This window comes from Lipotes vexillifer, unplaced genomic scaffold (assembly GCF_000442215.2).
Source record: "Lipotes vexillifer unplaced genomic scaffold, Lipotes_vexillifer_v1.1 scaffold1378, whole genome shotgun sequence".
Classification (NCBI taxonomy): Eukaryota; Metazoa; Chordata; class Mammalia; order Artiodactyla; family Lipotidae; genus Lipotes; species Lipotes vexillifer.
In genome coordinates, this window is record NW_006775104.1 from 1,483,693 (window position 1) to 1,498,832 (window position 15,140).

Genomic DNA, 15,140 nt, shown 5'->3' on the forward strand with positions numbered 1-15,140 from the left:
AAAAAAAAAAAAAAAAAAAAAAGGAAAAAGGGCACCTTGCTTATAGCTACTTCCTCCTACACTCTCTCCTAAGTGATCTTAATAAAACTTGTGTTCTTCTCTCTCTCTCCTGCAGTTAATATCCTAAAAAAAATTTAAAAAAAAAAAAAAAAAAAAGAGTTGGAATGATTGGAGAAGAGGCTAGTTGTAGGACCCTGCCACTCTTCCTTCATGTTTCCCAGGAAATGGGCTGAGCAGATAGTAGCATTAAAGTTGGACTAATGGGAACATATTAGCATTCAGACCTGCATGTCTGTCATAAATATAGAATTGATCATGCATTGCTTGTTTACCGCATGCTTATACATTTTTCTCATTGCATGTTCAGAAAAGTTAATTTCATGACCAAGACTTGTTTTCATAGGCCAAAACGTTTAACTAGGCCATCATCCATATCAAAAATTAGTCCTTAGTTATTGTGTTGTAATGGAAATAATTTTTTAACCAGTTCCCTTTGTCATTGTAGGTTAAAAACAATCTATGTAGATGCACATTTTTTTTTCCTTTAAAGGGGAAGAATATTAATATATAACTTGCATTTTCCATAGAAAAGTAATGTTATTTTCTGGTTTGTTTACCGTGTACCCTATCATGGATTTTTAATAAACACTAAATCATGAAGGACACTTTACACATGAAATTGCCATGTGAAAAGACTAACGCTAATCCAGACATCTTTTTTTTTTAAAACCACCACATGTCAATATTTATTACATTTCAACTTCTTGTCAAGGATGACATTCCTTTTAAGCAGATAACTAAGTGAGTTACATTTTTATTCAAAAAAGCTTCAGAAAGTTATGGAAAGGACCAGGATTGTTGTCAGAATTGTCCAGTGCCCCAGCCCAAACCTTCTGACGTCACCATCCAGGCAGCAGCCTTGTGGCCTCACCCTCCCTGGGGAGCTGCTCTCCTCACCCAAGGCTGTTTCCAACCAAGGCAGAGAACATGCAGGCCAGGCTGCAGATGGGTCAGAATACTCATTCAGTACCTTCTCTGCTCCGGTATTGTGCTAAGCACTAGGATGCATGGGAAGGAGAAATCACAGGTGCTGCCCTTACAGGGCTTGCTCAGGAGCAGAACTGAGCAGTACGGTAGAGTGGGATAACTGACAAGGCGGGAAAGACAGGGTGCTGGCACCATGTCACGCTTCAGCTGCCCAGCTGTTTTAGCTCCTGAGGAGCTGTTCTAGTCTCCCAGGCCCTGTTGTTCCTCCTCATGGGGTGGTCTTGGGGATGCAATATATTAATACATATAAAGCATTTAGAACAGTGCCTGGCACTTAGTAAGTGCTCAATAAATGTTAGGTACGTATTAGCTATAATGTAACCTAATCTTTTCCCAAAATTTTAGTGACAGATTTCTACACAACTGTGTTGAATTCTATGTCCTGAAGCAGAGATATAATTGACTTTTAAAAGAGAGATATAATTGACTTCACATAGGAATGAATACTTATTAAAATGGCTTCACAGTTAGCTGGTGAAAATTTAGACATAATTACTTTTACCATACTTAAGGAATAATTAGCCCTGCTAAATGGGAGTTATCATTATCTTAATCATCATTATTATCCTAATCTAAAGCATTTATTGAAAGTCTGATTTTGCTTTTTAAGTAAGTTAACCCCTTTTCAAAGCGAGTTTTTGGACCTGCCCTTGGGGTACTTACAGTGTAAGACAATAATAGTGTCGATACAAATTTAGGGTTAGCATTAAACCTGTTGTTCCTTCTCAAGTGTGCTCTTATTGGTAGTTTTTGTTATAAATGTTCTTATATCTTCTTTTATGGTTATGTAGCCCGCCTCTTCCAGCAGATTTAGAGGCTTCATATCAAAAGCAATTTATAGAAACCAGATGATATTGTTTGCTTCTAATTATGTCCCCAAAGTGGTTGCTTAGTTCTCAGGTGATATTTTAAAATAATTTCTTTAGAAGTAATTTCAGATTTACAGAAAATTTGAACTAGAACAGTACAGAGAACTCTCATGTTTCCTTCATTCAGATTCCCCGACTGCTGACATTTTACTACATTTGTTCATATTCCTATCACCTATTCCTCTATATTTATCTACCCGTTATCATTCATTTTTTTCTGAACCTTGAGGGCAAGCTGTACATGACGTCCTGTCACCCAAGTACATGTTTCATACACTCTCCTGCATCACCTGCATAACAACCCTCCAGTCTGGAAGCCAAAACTGATACAATACTATAGTCGCATCCGCAGGCCTCATTCAGATTTCACTAACTGTGTAAACTAAGTGTCCTTTTTTTTCCCTTTCTGGATGGCACATATTTACTAAGTATCTTCTATGCTCCAGGTATTGTGCTAAGCACCAGGATACACGGGGAAAGGAGAAACATGGTTGTTGCCATATATACAATGAGTTGTCAGATCTCTTTAGACCCATCAGTCTAAAGAAGATACACATATGACCAACAAGCACATGAAAAAATGCTCAACATCTCTAGTCATTAGGGAAATGCATATCAAAACCACGACGAGATGCCACTTCATACTCATCAGGATGCTACTGTCAGGAAGAAAAAAGGAAAATAACAAGTGTTGGTGAAGATGTGAAGAAATTGGAACCTTTTTGCACAGTTGGTAGGAATGTAGAATGGTGCAGCCAATGTGGAAAACAGTTTGGTAGTTCCTCAAAAAGCTAAACATTGAATTACCATATGATCTAACAATTCCACTCCTAGGTATACCCAAAAGAATTGAAAACGGGTACTCAAATAGATATTTGTACACCCACGTTCACAGCAGCATTATTCCAATAGCCAGAAGGTGGAAGCAATGCAAAATGTTCATCGATAGTTGAATCAGTAAACAAAATGTGGTATTTACGTACAATATAATATTCAACCTTTAACAGGAGGGAAATTCTGATACGTGCTACAACATGGATAAACCTTGAAAACATTATGCTAAATGAAAGAAGCCACACACAGAAGGACACATGTTGCATGATTCCATTTAACTGAGGTACCTAGAATGAGCAAATTCTTTTCTTTTTTTTTAATTGAAGTATAGTTGATTTACAGTGTTGTGAAATGAGTAAGTCCTTAAAGACTAAAAGTGGAGTAGTGGTTACCGAGGGCTAGAGGGAGGGAGAAATGGAGAGAGATTGTTTAATGGGTACAGAGTTTGTTTGGGATGATGAAAAAGTTTGGAAATGGATGGTGGTGATAGTTGCACAGCATGGTGAATGTACTTAATGCCACTGAAATATACACTTCAAAATGATTAAAATGGTAAGTTTTAAGTTATATATATTTTATCACAAACATAAGGAGATTACTAAGATTTTAAGATGACATAACATGAAAAACTTGCCTATATGTATTCTTTTGAGGCTACTTCCTTTTTCCATAGCGTCCACTGGTTATAGATATATTGCCCCCCCCACCCCCCCAGCAAAGCACAACACATAGACACACACACACACACACACACACACACACACACACATGCAGAGTCTTCAGCCAAAGGAAGGCTGAAGAATGATATTTGTAGAGGTTAACAGACAGGGAAAGTTGGGGGAGTCAAATGGATCTAAAACAGGGTTGACTTGTGGGCTACATGTAGCCTGCAATTTGTGACGGTTTTTACATTTTTAAAAGGGTGTAAAAAAACAACAAAAAAGAATACCTGACTAAGGCCGCATATGGCACAAAGCCTAAAATATTTGCTATTTAGCCCTTTTCAGGAAAAGTTTGCCAACACCCGGTCTGAAATGACGCTTTGGACTGAATTGTGTCCCCCAAAGTTCATATGTGGAAACCCTAAGCCCCCCAGTGTTATGGTATTTGGAGGGGGGCGTTTGGTAGGTGGTTAGGTTTAGATGAGGTCATGAGGGTGGGATCTTCACGATGAGATTCATGCCTCTAAGGCACTAATATCCTTGCACATGATACCTTTTACATATTTTTAGAGAGAACTTCCCTCTCTCTCTCACGTTCCTCACAAGGAAGCAAACATGCTGGCACGCTGAGCTCGGACTTCTAAAACTGCGAGAAAATACATTTCTGCTGTTTGAGCCACCTAGACTATGGTATTTTATTATGGCAACCAGAGGAGACTGAGATAAACATACTGTTCACAGTTCTGCCAAGAACAGACTCTAGTTCTCACCTCCGAGATTTTACCAAAATCTCTTCTCTTCACAAATGAAAAGGGTATCAAGGAGAGGAAAGAACACCTACCAGAGAAAGCATGATCAGGGGATTTCTTTTAAATAACCAGAGTGGTAAGCAGTAGGTTCCAAAATGCTAAGAAGAATAGGGTTTCTACAATAGCGATTTTCCTATGTGGCACCATTTGTTTTTCTTTGAACGTAATAAAAATGACAGCTTTTCATGTACTGATGCTCCCTGAGCCTTTTAAAGTCAAACAGATGATGCTATTTGTGTGTAAAGGTTTTTCTCTTGCACCCATTTGTTTCTCCAGCTTAAATTTCTTTGTACACTCCCTTGGCTAAATTACACAAGCCACCCACTCCCCAAGCCTCCTCTCACTTTGTAGAGCAGGGGGCTGAAACCTGCTGTCTACGGTGTGGAGGGTCCAACACACAGCTCACCGCACCAGGCAAAGGAAGATTTCCTGGCCCGCCAGGCTGCCCCTGGCCCATTCCCCCATTTGTGCCATGATTGTGAACATGCAGCTTTGAAACATGGCTTCAAGACATTTTTGGTCAACCTAGCCCAAACCTGCTCATTGATCTTCCTGGTTTTAACTCATTCCATTCTACCCCTATTTTGTGTTATTGGATAATTATCTGCAAATTAGATAAGCTTGATCTCTGACTTTATGTGAGCCGCTCCTTAATAACATGTTGTACTTCCTGTTGATCTGAAGATATCACTTGTACAGAATGATCATTTTCCCCATCCTTAGTCTTCTTACAATTGTGACATGGTCTTCACAGCTGGATTCTGGGAACAGACTGTTTTCACATTCATCCTGAGTCTGAGTTTGTTACAGTTCTTTTGTTTAAAGTCTAATGGGGCGGTGGGGGGCGGGACAGTGAATCAAATAACCGGCAGGCTGGATCAGAGTGGGGGGGGCGGGCTTCTTTGTTTGCTTTTCCCTTATTTGAAGGCCTGTAAGACTACGTAGAAACTAATATCAGGTATCAAAAAGCAGGCCACTGATTATGATTGAATTGTTTTGCTTTACCAATATCTGTTGAGCTCCTACTTGTGAAAATCACAAAGTGCTTTTGGGAATCAAAAATGAATAAAACACGCTCCCTGCTTTCAAGATGATTACAATGCAAGATATTAGGAGAACTTCCTGTTTAACCGAGAGGTCTTTAAGGAAGGCTTCAGCCCATAGCTGTAAAAACATATCTCCTTAAGATGAGGAGGATTACAAAGTCTATCAAAAAGCAAAGTGTGCTCTGAAATTATATTTTAGTATAGATGGGTTTTAAGCGAGGATTTGGGGACAGACTGAAAAATGAAACATGAAAGCTTTAGAGGGGTTTAGCTTTTGCTTAATTTGGCTATGTAAGAGTGCCAGGAAAACAAAAAGGACTCTTGCTCCTGACAGTATTAAATTCTTATTATTTTTAGAGAGTAGTAACTATGGATTTATGAAATTCTTTGTGAGAGCAATTTAGTTAATAGGTATGTAAATGACTACTTATTTCATTGTGTAGGTGGATCGCTCCATGTACACTTTCTGAGGAAGAATGTAAGTGCTAAATTAACATTGCAAATGCAGAGAAGCAAAAGTTAAGGTTAGAATGCCATACCTTTGTTGTATTAGATGTTAGGAGTAAGACAGAGACGATCCATCTTGTAATTGAAATTTGTTTGATTTCCTCAGTAGAATTTCTTATTCACATCCAACTCTCTAACTGCTCTTTTCGGATGTAAGAAAATATAAGTGAATTGGTGTGCAAGGTTGTTTCTTATTGGTTTCCAAGTGCCAGGGATCATCATAACCTAGCTGGGGTGGGAAGAGGGGGTGCTGAAAATTAATACCACGGTAATAAATTTTCATGCAAGATTTGCAGTATAAGGCATCTAGTGAGAACATCCCCTAAAAAACATACATAAGGAGCTCTGTTTAAAGTATATTGTTTTGGGGACTTCCCTGGTGGTCCAGTGGTTAAGACTCCACACTCCCAATGCTGGGGGCCCGGGCTCTATCCCTGATCGGGAAACTAAGATGCCACATGCCGCAACTAGAGAGCCCACATGCAGCAACTACTGAGCCCGTGCACTCTACAGCCCATGCACCACAACTAGAGAAGCCCACACACTACAGCGGAGACCCAGCGTGCCAAAATAAATTGATTGATTAATTACTTAATTTTTTTTAAAGTTTAAAAAAATGTATATTGTTTTTTTCAGCATGAAAACAACTTCAGAGGAGGCTAGGTATTCCAAAGCTCTTCTGGCTTTAGCCACCTCCTGTGATCAGCATGGAAGCTTCTGTAATCCTTGAGTTAAACCAGGCCTCATCGTGGGGGGCAGAAGTCACCAGTGGGAGAGAATAAATGGGCCCTGCCTCGTGGCTGGTCTCCAGCCTCCCTCACGTGAATTCATCCTGCCCAGGGAATTAGTGGCTTCAGTTGCGTTTTAATCATTATATTGCCCTTCTTTGAGACTTCCTTGGATTCCAAGTTGTCATGCAAATCAAATTAAAATTCTTGTTAATGGAACCCAAGGTTTCCACCAATTCACCCTTCTGCTATCTTACCTAATCATTCTTGGCTCCCACTAACGCCAGTTCACATTCTCCACATCAGGTCAGCAAACGAGCATGCAGAAACTCACTCATGGTGTTTGTTTCTCCCTGTGGGCTAGAGCTCATATAATCCCCCCTCCCTGTCTCTCTTACTCATCAGTAAACCGCATTCCTTCTCACTTGGCTCTACACAGTTGTTGTCATAGGCATGCATGTGTTCCTTTATGTGGTAAAGCTCTTTCTGTGCTGTGTGCTATGGCCATTGAGAATAAAGACCAGGGGCTGTGTCCACTTCTTCAACCCACCAGCTCTGTAAGGGGGGGAGGGACTCGGCTCCCCACGTGGTGAGTTGTGCTTCTTTGTTACGATGTTTTATGTGTTTGCTTTTGCTTTTGTCTTCCTTTTCCTACAGGTACAGAGTGAAGACAGTGTCCTCCTGTTTGTTATTGCCTGGACAATCACAGAAATTATCCGTTACTCCTTTTATACATTCAGTCTGTTAAACCATCTGCCTTACCTCATCAAATGGGCCAGGTAAAGAAGTACAGGGAATGAAGACTAACTTTTTTTTTTTTAAAAACTAACTTTTGAAGTGATCTATCACTGTATTTTTCCTTTATTGCCTAAATACTATTTTTTATTTCTGAAAATAAAATTGTGAGAATTCCCTGGTGGTTCAGTGGTTAGGACTTGGTACTTTCACTGCTGTGGGCCTGGGTTTGATCCCTGGTCGGGGAGCTAGGATCCTGCAACCTGTGCGGCCTGGCCAATAAATAAATAAGTAAATAAATATGAAATTGTGTGAGACGGGTTAGGCAGAAATCTGGTCTGTAGATTTCATCAGAATAAGTGACTGTACATAACTTTGATTAATAGAAACACTTTTAAATTTTTTATCTCTACTTATTTCCTTGGGATCAATTCTTTTCAGCTAAATTATTCAAAAGAGATTTGATATACCATCCCTTTTTTGTCCATAGAAAATTTTACTGATGAGCTTCTGCCATTTTGATGGATTTTGGACCAAGTCCAATTCTTGTCTCAATTTTGCCAACAAGATAACTCTTAAATTACTTTTTAATTAATAACAAATGTTACATGGCAGTTTTAGCATATTATCAGTTTAGTTTGCTTTGATTATTTTTAGCAGTAATATTTGTTATGAATTGTGTAAAAGGCTGATAGTTCATCTAATTATCCTAACTAATGTGTGACACAGTTGTGAGCAGTTTTCTGAGTTAGAAATGACTACAGGAAGGAGTGACAAGGCCAAAGGATGAAAATTATCCTTGGGGGGCTTCCCTGGTGGCGCAGTGGTTGAGAGTCCGCCTGCCGACCCAGGGGACACGGGTTCGTGCCCCAGTCCGGGAGGATCCCACATGCCGCGGAGCGGCTGGGCCCGTGAGCCATGGCCGCTGAGCCTGCGCGTCCGGAGCCTGTGCTCCACAACGATGGTTCCTAGACAATTTATGAGTCTAGTGATTAAACAGAGACATAAACCAAATGTCTCCAACATTTCAAGCATGTGAACTTCTCCTTTTTCTTTTCTTTTTTTTCAATAAACATTTGCACTAGGAAAAAGGGAGAATGGGAAAAATATAGCAGTTTCTAACCAAGCTGGGCAGACTTGTGAAAGCTGTCTATCCTGGTTATAGGGAAAGTTTATTGACCAAACCCTGATTTTACAATTAGAGGAAGATTCTTTTGTCCATTGTCTTCTGTGGCCCATGGAAGAGTCTTCCTTTTCCACCATCCTCCTCAGCATGGCTGAAGGTAGCAATGGAGAACATGTCTTTCTTTTGTCACAGATTTCTCAGCACAATTCCTGTACCTGGTCTTTTAGAGCCCAGTATTTATTGTCAGCCACAAACAGCCAAAGGCTTTTTAGAATCTGAGCTGATGATTTCTTTAGCAATACTTATACTTCAGAATGGCTTCCAGTTAGTTCCATAGGATGAACCTCTCTGAATTGTTTTTGAAACCTGAGGAACTCCTTTTTTATAAAGCGAAAAAAAGGGTGGAGTCACCCATGTGATAGTAATTGCAGTTTTTTTGACTGGAAAATTATGTAATGACTAAAGGCTTATCATAAAAATTTTTAATGTCTTTTAAAATTAGGATATATTTTATTTTTCACAGTAGCACGTACAGACATTTGAGAAGCTGTAGCAGTATACACACGTTGGATGTGCTGTGTTTTTAAGTCCACAGACCAGACTTTGGTGTACATTGTAGGGATTCCTGGACACCATGCTCCAACACCTTCCCCCCCAAACTCACCCCCACCCCACGAGGCAGGACCCTTCAGCATAAACCATGACTCAGTGCCCCTACTTCAGCAATATTTGGCATCATCTCAATTATTTTAGGGAGTTGTTTTGAAGAGTTGTTTATTTAGGCCAAATTTTGAGGCTGGTCAAACACATTTCTTTTAGAACATTCAGAAGCATACTTGCTTTGGCCCTTTTCAAAAACTGGCTTGTAAAACCTGAATTTAAGCAGTTGGTAAACAGGGAAATGTATAAACGACAGCTTTCTACCAAGTAATCAGTATTGGTGGGGATGCATCTTTCTACTAAAGCTGGCTTCGAACCTCAGTAATGAATATTTTGTTTTGTTTTAGGTACACGCTTTTCATTGTGCTGTACCCAATGGGAGTGTCAGGAGAATTGCTCACAATATATGCCGCTTTGCCCTTTGTCAGACAGTCTGGCCTGTATTCCATCAGTTTACCTAACAAATACAATTTCTCTTTTGACTATTACGCATTCCTAATTCTGATAATGATCTCCTACATTCCAAGTAAGTGGATGTTTATGCATATATTTATTTATGTTTCAAAAATTGGATCAAGAATAGCTAGAGTTAAATGCCTTTGGTTGTTTTTACACCATAAATCTAATTTATTGGGAACGCTTTGGTTTTTGTTGAATGCCGACTGTCAGAGGGAATTTTCTCTGGTAGTAATTGAATAAAGATGAACCCTTCTCAATACAGCTGCCAGAATGCAGTCCTCCTTCTCAGGGTGTGTTTTAAACAGTGAATTCCAGGGTAGGTTAACTGTCTATTGGAGGGGGGTACTGAGTGGAAAGCAAAAAAAAAAAAAAAAATAAAGCCACTAAAGACCTTACCTTGAGTTTTTCTGTCTCTTGAGAACTGCTTGTTGTGGTATTTGAAAAACACTGTAAAGCGATTTTTACATTTTTACTGTATTAAAATAGACAGTTACTTCACTTTTAAGGAATTGATAGTTAACTAGAAACAAATAAAAATAGATTAATTTATTTTTTCTGTATTACTTTCTTGTTTGGAAATAAACAAAGCCATCTGAATAGGAGGACATAGTGTTATCTTCAGGATGGTTTCCAATTATTTTAATAATTCTGAAGGTTTAAATATATGGGTAATCAAACATGCCTATCAGCACATTAACAGAGAGAAAAAGCCATGTTTGAGACTTCTCTGAAATGAGTCATGTTTGCCGAGAAAGAGTTGTTTACTCCTTTTCTCAAATTCTGATGTTCAGTTGCAGTCCTATGATTGATTTCCACATATCCAAAAGGATCTTGTTTTACCCAAGGACACGTAAAGTTAATGTTTCTTCTCATTTAGTTACTTCCATAGGCATTGTGACTCTGAATCTTATTTTAGTCTGTGAGAGAGATGCTATGTTCTCCCCTAAACCTCAGGTTAAATTCAGACTGGAGGGTTGGATTTTTCTTCAGCCCCCACAGCATTAACTGAATGAATCATCCTAACAATCATAGGTGACATGTTTGTGTCCCCCTGTGGAAAATTGCATTTCATGCGTTGTGAGAAAAAAAGCCCACCCCGATTTCATGTGAACATTTATCTTGGAGAAGTTCTTGGATGCAGTTCTGCTACATGATTCATTTTCTACTCTTTATTAATAATGATCAAGTCCTCCTCTCTGGTGCTAGAACCATGGTGGCTAAAGGCCATCGCTCTTCCAGTGTAAAAGGTAGTTGATTTTCAAACAAAAGATAAATATGGAAGACTGTAAAAATTTAAGTAATAAAAATTAACTTAGAGCTTTTCACCTTTCTAATTTTGTTCCCCTAGAGTTTCATTTCCAGTCTCTAGAGCAACAGTTCCTAATTGCAGTTTTGCCACACCCAGGCTAACAAATATCCCAACGAGCACCACAGGATTTATTTAAATTCAACATAAGTCTTTGAATGGCGATAGATGCTGTATTGGGTAACTGGGAAAGGGGCAAGGAGAATATCATGAAATCAAACCAATAACAAGGTGCTGCGTCATTGTCAGAAATCTGGGGCCCCTACCTCAGAGTTGCTGCAAGATTTTCTGTCTGTGGAAGAGGAGGAGGGGCTTTGTTCCAGGAGCAATTCTCCAGGGCAGCCCATGTCTGTCTGCACCTCGTAGTCTTTTTTGTGCTCTGGTGGGCAAGCAGTGCTGCCCAGCCTTTTGCTTCTGCCTGCTGACCTCTCAACGTAGCGAAGGGGCCTGGTCAAGCCCAGGATGATAGGATGATAGGATTCCTGAAGGAAAACAAGCCCAGTTCTCTGGGATTGTCCTTCTTGGCCTTAAAAGAGAAAAGAGAGAAAACACAGACCTTAGAGCCAGCTGTCTTACAGGGAGTAGGGCAGTGCTCTCCTCTCAACAGACGTCTGCTTTTACCTCAATCCTTCCCCCTTCTTCCATTCTCAGCCTCTTTTTGATAAGAGAACTTGGCTTGGTTAAAAGCTGTATTCTTTCATTTCTAAGGCAGCTTAACTCCTGTAGAACAAGGACAGGGATTAAAAGGTTCCCTCCAAATCCCTAACTCCCCACCCCGGCTCAGGATGGTCATGCAGACCATATTTGTGTCTGCTGGCACTCACTATGCTTCTGGCCTGAGCCAATGGCCCTGAATGTTTTCACTGGTTTAGGTTGTTAATACTGAGACCAGTTTGTACAGTTCATTCCAGCCAGCTGCACATTTCCAACTTTCCAAAACTTGGTATTTATGAGAAGAAAATGCAGAGTTAGGAGAGGTTGCTGTTGATAATGCAGCTTTCTTTACCAAATTTGGCTTCCTTTCTACAACTTACGTTTCTTTTAACCCTCTTTAATGGGGAGTTAATGATATACATATCTTACATAGAGCAGCACCTCTGCATTATGGTCCTGACCTGGTGTTGCGTTGGTGCACACATAGCCCATATTGTGTGTGGCCCATGAGCCGCAGCCCTGGGAGTTTTCTCATATCGAGGTGCTTTGGAGTCCCTTGCAAGATGCTCTGTTCCTCCTCTGCTGCAGATGCAGTATGAGTATATACAGTATCCACAGGACTCAGTAGACATCTAAGTCCTGTTTACATCACCTCCCCCCATCCTTTTGCAAATTGGTGAAAGTTAGCTATAGGGGTGTAAGCTATAGCCTTAAAAAGGCTGTAGAAAGTTAGCTATAGCCTTAAAAAGGCTATAGAAAGTTAGCTATAGCCTTAAAAAAAAAAAGGCTGAGAGAAATGAGAAACAATGAGTAGGGTAAGGGCACCAAGAAGCAGGGCACTCTCCACATTGTCAGTAACCATAACCACACCTCTTGATTTTTAGAGGAGCAGAAGAAACTTGCCCCAAGCAGAGCATTTCCAGTTGCTCTCAGCCTTCAAGTCTTAAGAGAGCCCATTTCCTTACAGGAAGGTGGGTCCAGTGACACGTACAGCTCCCTACCCCGACTCTGATACACCAAGCCAGACACACATACGTGTGCAGCCGCCATCTCCACCCTCCATGTCCTGAGCTGTAAGAGCAGAGGGTAGAATTCTAAATGGCCTGTTGGCAGGTTGAGATTTTCAGTGTAGTTAAAAGCAGTAGCCATGCATCTGGAATTGTTTCAGCCACTGTAGTTGGATTCAGTGTGAACTTGCGGGTAATTGAGATGGAGACAGTGTCACCCAAGTTCTGGTCACCAGGGAGTCACTCTCAGAGCAGTAGAGAATTTCCAACCCAACTACCCCCATTCTCCTGGCCTCCCCGACACATTCCTTTCTCTTGGGCACTGAGAAACCTCTGGAAGATGTAAAAAAAATGAAAGGGCCATATCAGCTATCCAGTTCTGACCCCTGACCCTCTGTAGCCAGCAGGCCCTTGCCTGGGGGATGAACAAGGTGTACTTGGCCGTCTTGCTGCCACTAAGGGCCTAATGAATGGCTTCTGGATCGTTGTCCTCCCTCAGAGCCTGTGGGGCTATAGCCACCTTATGAGTGGCGTAATAACAAATGCAGCCAGTGGAAAAGTCCTTGGTGTACTTTGCCTCAAAGTTTCCCCTTACTAAAGTAGGTCTGTAGAAATGTGACTGGCCACACATTTTCAAATGATTACAATTAGCATTCCTTATGGTTTAATTATATCTTTACTTCCAGTTTTTAGATTATAGAGCTTGTCAAATTTTCTGACTTTCATACCAAAATAGTTCTCTCACTGTTGAATTTTATGCACAAGCTGGGTCTTTTCTGTGAATAACTTCCTGCCTGCAAATAGTGAGTGGAGTGGATGGCAGCCCAGTTCGGCACTGGGGCCTCCTCTGCAGTTTGTCAGATCTGTGTGCACACACCCACTGATGTCTTGGAGTACTTTGGGAGGATCATTTGACACTTGGCCAACTTGGAATCCATTTAAAAAGGAAGAAACTGTGAGAGGAGAGTTGGCAGTAGTAGAAATTACCTCCCCCAAAACACAGGTTACTGTCTAAAAAATAGAGATTGGAGCGGTTGGGAAGGGAAGGAGGGATAGTGTACATCCAAGACCGTCTCACTGGAGTTTTTCACATGGTTTTTGAACCCCCAGTTTACAGTAACCTTGTGAAGGTCAGGTAGTTTAAACTGGCATTTCCCAGCAGGGACACTATAGGCATTTGGGATGACACAGTTCTTAGTCATGGGGGACTGTCATACGTTGTGGATTTTGGCAATCCTGGCCCCTTGTGCTGAATGCCAGTAATCTACCCCCTTCAATACTCTCCCCCCACCCGCATCTCTGAATACTCCCTAGGGAGGCAGGACCACCCTATTCATTTGAGAACCTTTTTAAAGTAATCTATGAAATGACCAAGAACAGAATCTCCGGTGCCTGAGGGCTTGCTTTTCATATGGACTTTTTCCTCATCCAAACCTGGCTTAGTGGTGTTCAGATCAAATGTCACAGCGTTCCTCCCCCTCTTCAGTCTTCCCACTCAAAGAACAGCCTTTCTCTGGAAGTACTTTCAGGAGATCCTCCCTGATGACAGTGCAGTAACAGGCCGAGACTAAGAGTCAGGAGCCCCGAGCCTGGTCCTGACTCTGCCAGTGATTTGCTGTGAGACCCCAGGCACGCGCCCACCCTCTCTGGGGCTTGAGTTCCTCCTCTTGTGAACAGGAATAATAACTCCATCACTAGAATTCTTCCCCTAGTTGTTGGGAATCAGAGAATAAATGTGAAGATAATATGAGAGAGTGTAAAGAGTATTATTTGGCGGCTCTGCGGCATCTTGATTGGTAATGGTAGTGTCAGTAGTGTCTGTCATTCCAGTCCACACTACCCTTCCCCCTCGGCTAAAGCGGGAAAGTCAGTCCCCCTGTGTTTTTCCTCTCTCTCCAAGCCCACTTTGTTACCTTCCTTAGTTGCTGAAAGAGAAAGTGGTCAGAGAGAGAGGACCTCAAGTCCATGTGCTTTACATAGAACGTGTGATTTTAAATCATCTCCTTAATGAATTCTTTCTTTTCTTTCCAGTTTTTCCCCAGTTATACTTCCACATGATACACCAGAGAAGAAAGGTCCTTTCTCATACTGAAGAACACAAGAAATTTGAATAATTCCTGCTTCCTGCACACCCCCAGAAACAAACTTTCCAATGACAAAAGATGCTGCAGACTTTTTCTGTTCCCAGTACGTTTCTTAGAAAATAAGAACTTTTTTAAAAATACTAAAACAAAACAAAACAAAACAAAAACCAAAATCCAGTGTCACATGGGCCTGGGATTTTATATAAAACAAAACAAAAGCTGTTACATAAAACATCCTTGCTGGTCCATTTCAGCATGTTCTTTCAACCAGAAATTCCCAATATTTATGATGGCGCTGGAAAGGGATTGGGCGTTTTTTATCCTCCTGTTTCCTTCATGTGTCTGATAAATAAAGACCTGTAATACTAAATACTTGAGCGTTACAGTCTGAGTAATGAAGTTGTGCCCACTCAGTGCCCAGCTTGCAGCAGTTATGTTTCAGTCTGCAGTGTGTTTAGCATTCCCTCTCAAAGTGCTTGACTGCATGCTGGAAGCCATTTGTTCTCTGGAATGCTCTGAAGTTATGGCTGGGACCTTCCCCCCTATCTAGTGAATGACTTGTACAATACATATATGTCTGTGAAACTTTGGAGTAGTGCCTATAATC

The 15,140-nt window shown here is 40.8% G+C and overlaps 1 protein-coding gene across 1 annotated transcript in view; it reads left to right on the top strand.

Moving 5' to 3' along the window:
- HACD2 (3-hydroxyacyl-CoA dehydratase 2) overlaps positions 1–14,710 on the top strand; it is an 88,310-nt gene extending 73,600 nt beyond the window's left edge. The window contains exons 5-7 of the mRNA XM_007449689.1: positions 7,160–7,281; positions 9,371–9,549; positions 14,481–14,710. Of these exons, the coding sequence (XP_007449751.1) occupies positions 7,160–7,281; positions 9,371–9,549; positions 14,481–14,563 (384 nt within the window). The 3' untranslated portion in view covers positions 14,564–14,710. The remainder of the gene's footprint in view (positions 1–7,159; positions 7,282–9,370; positions 9,550–14,480) is intronic.
- Positions 14,711–15,140: the final 430 nt, after the last annotated feature.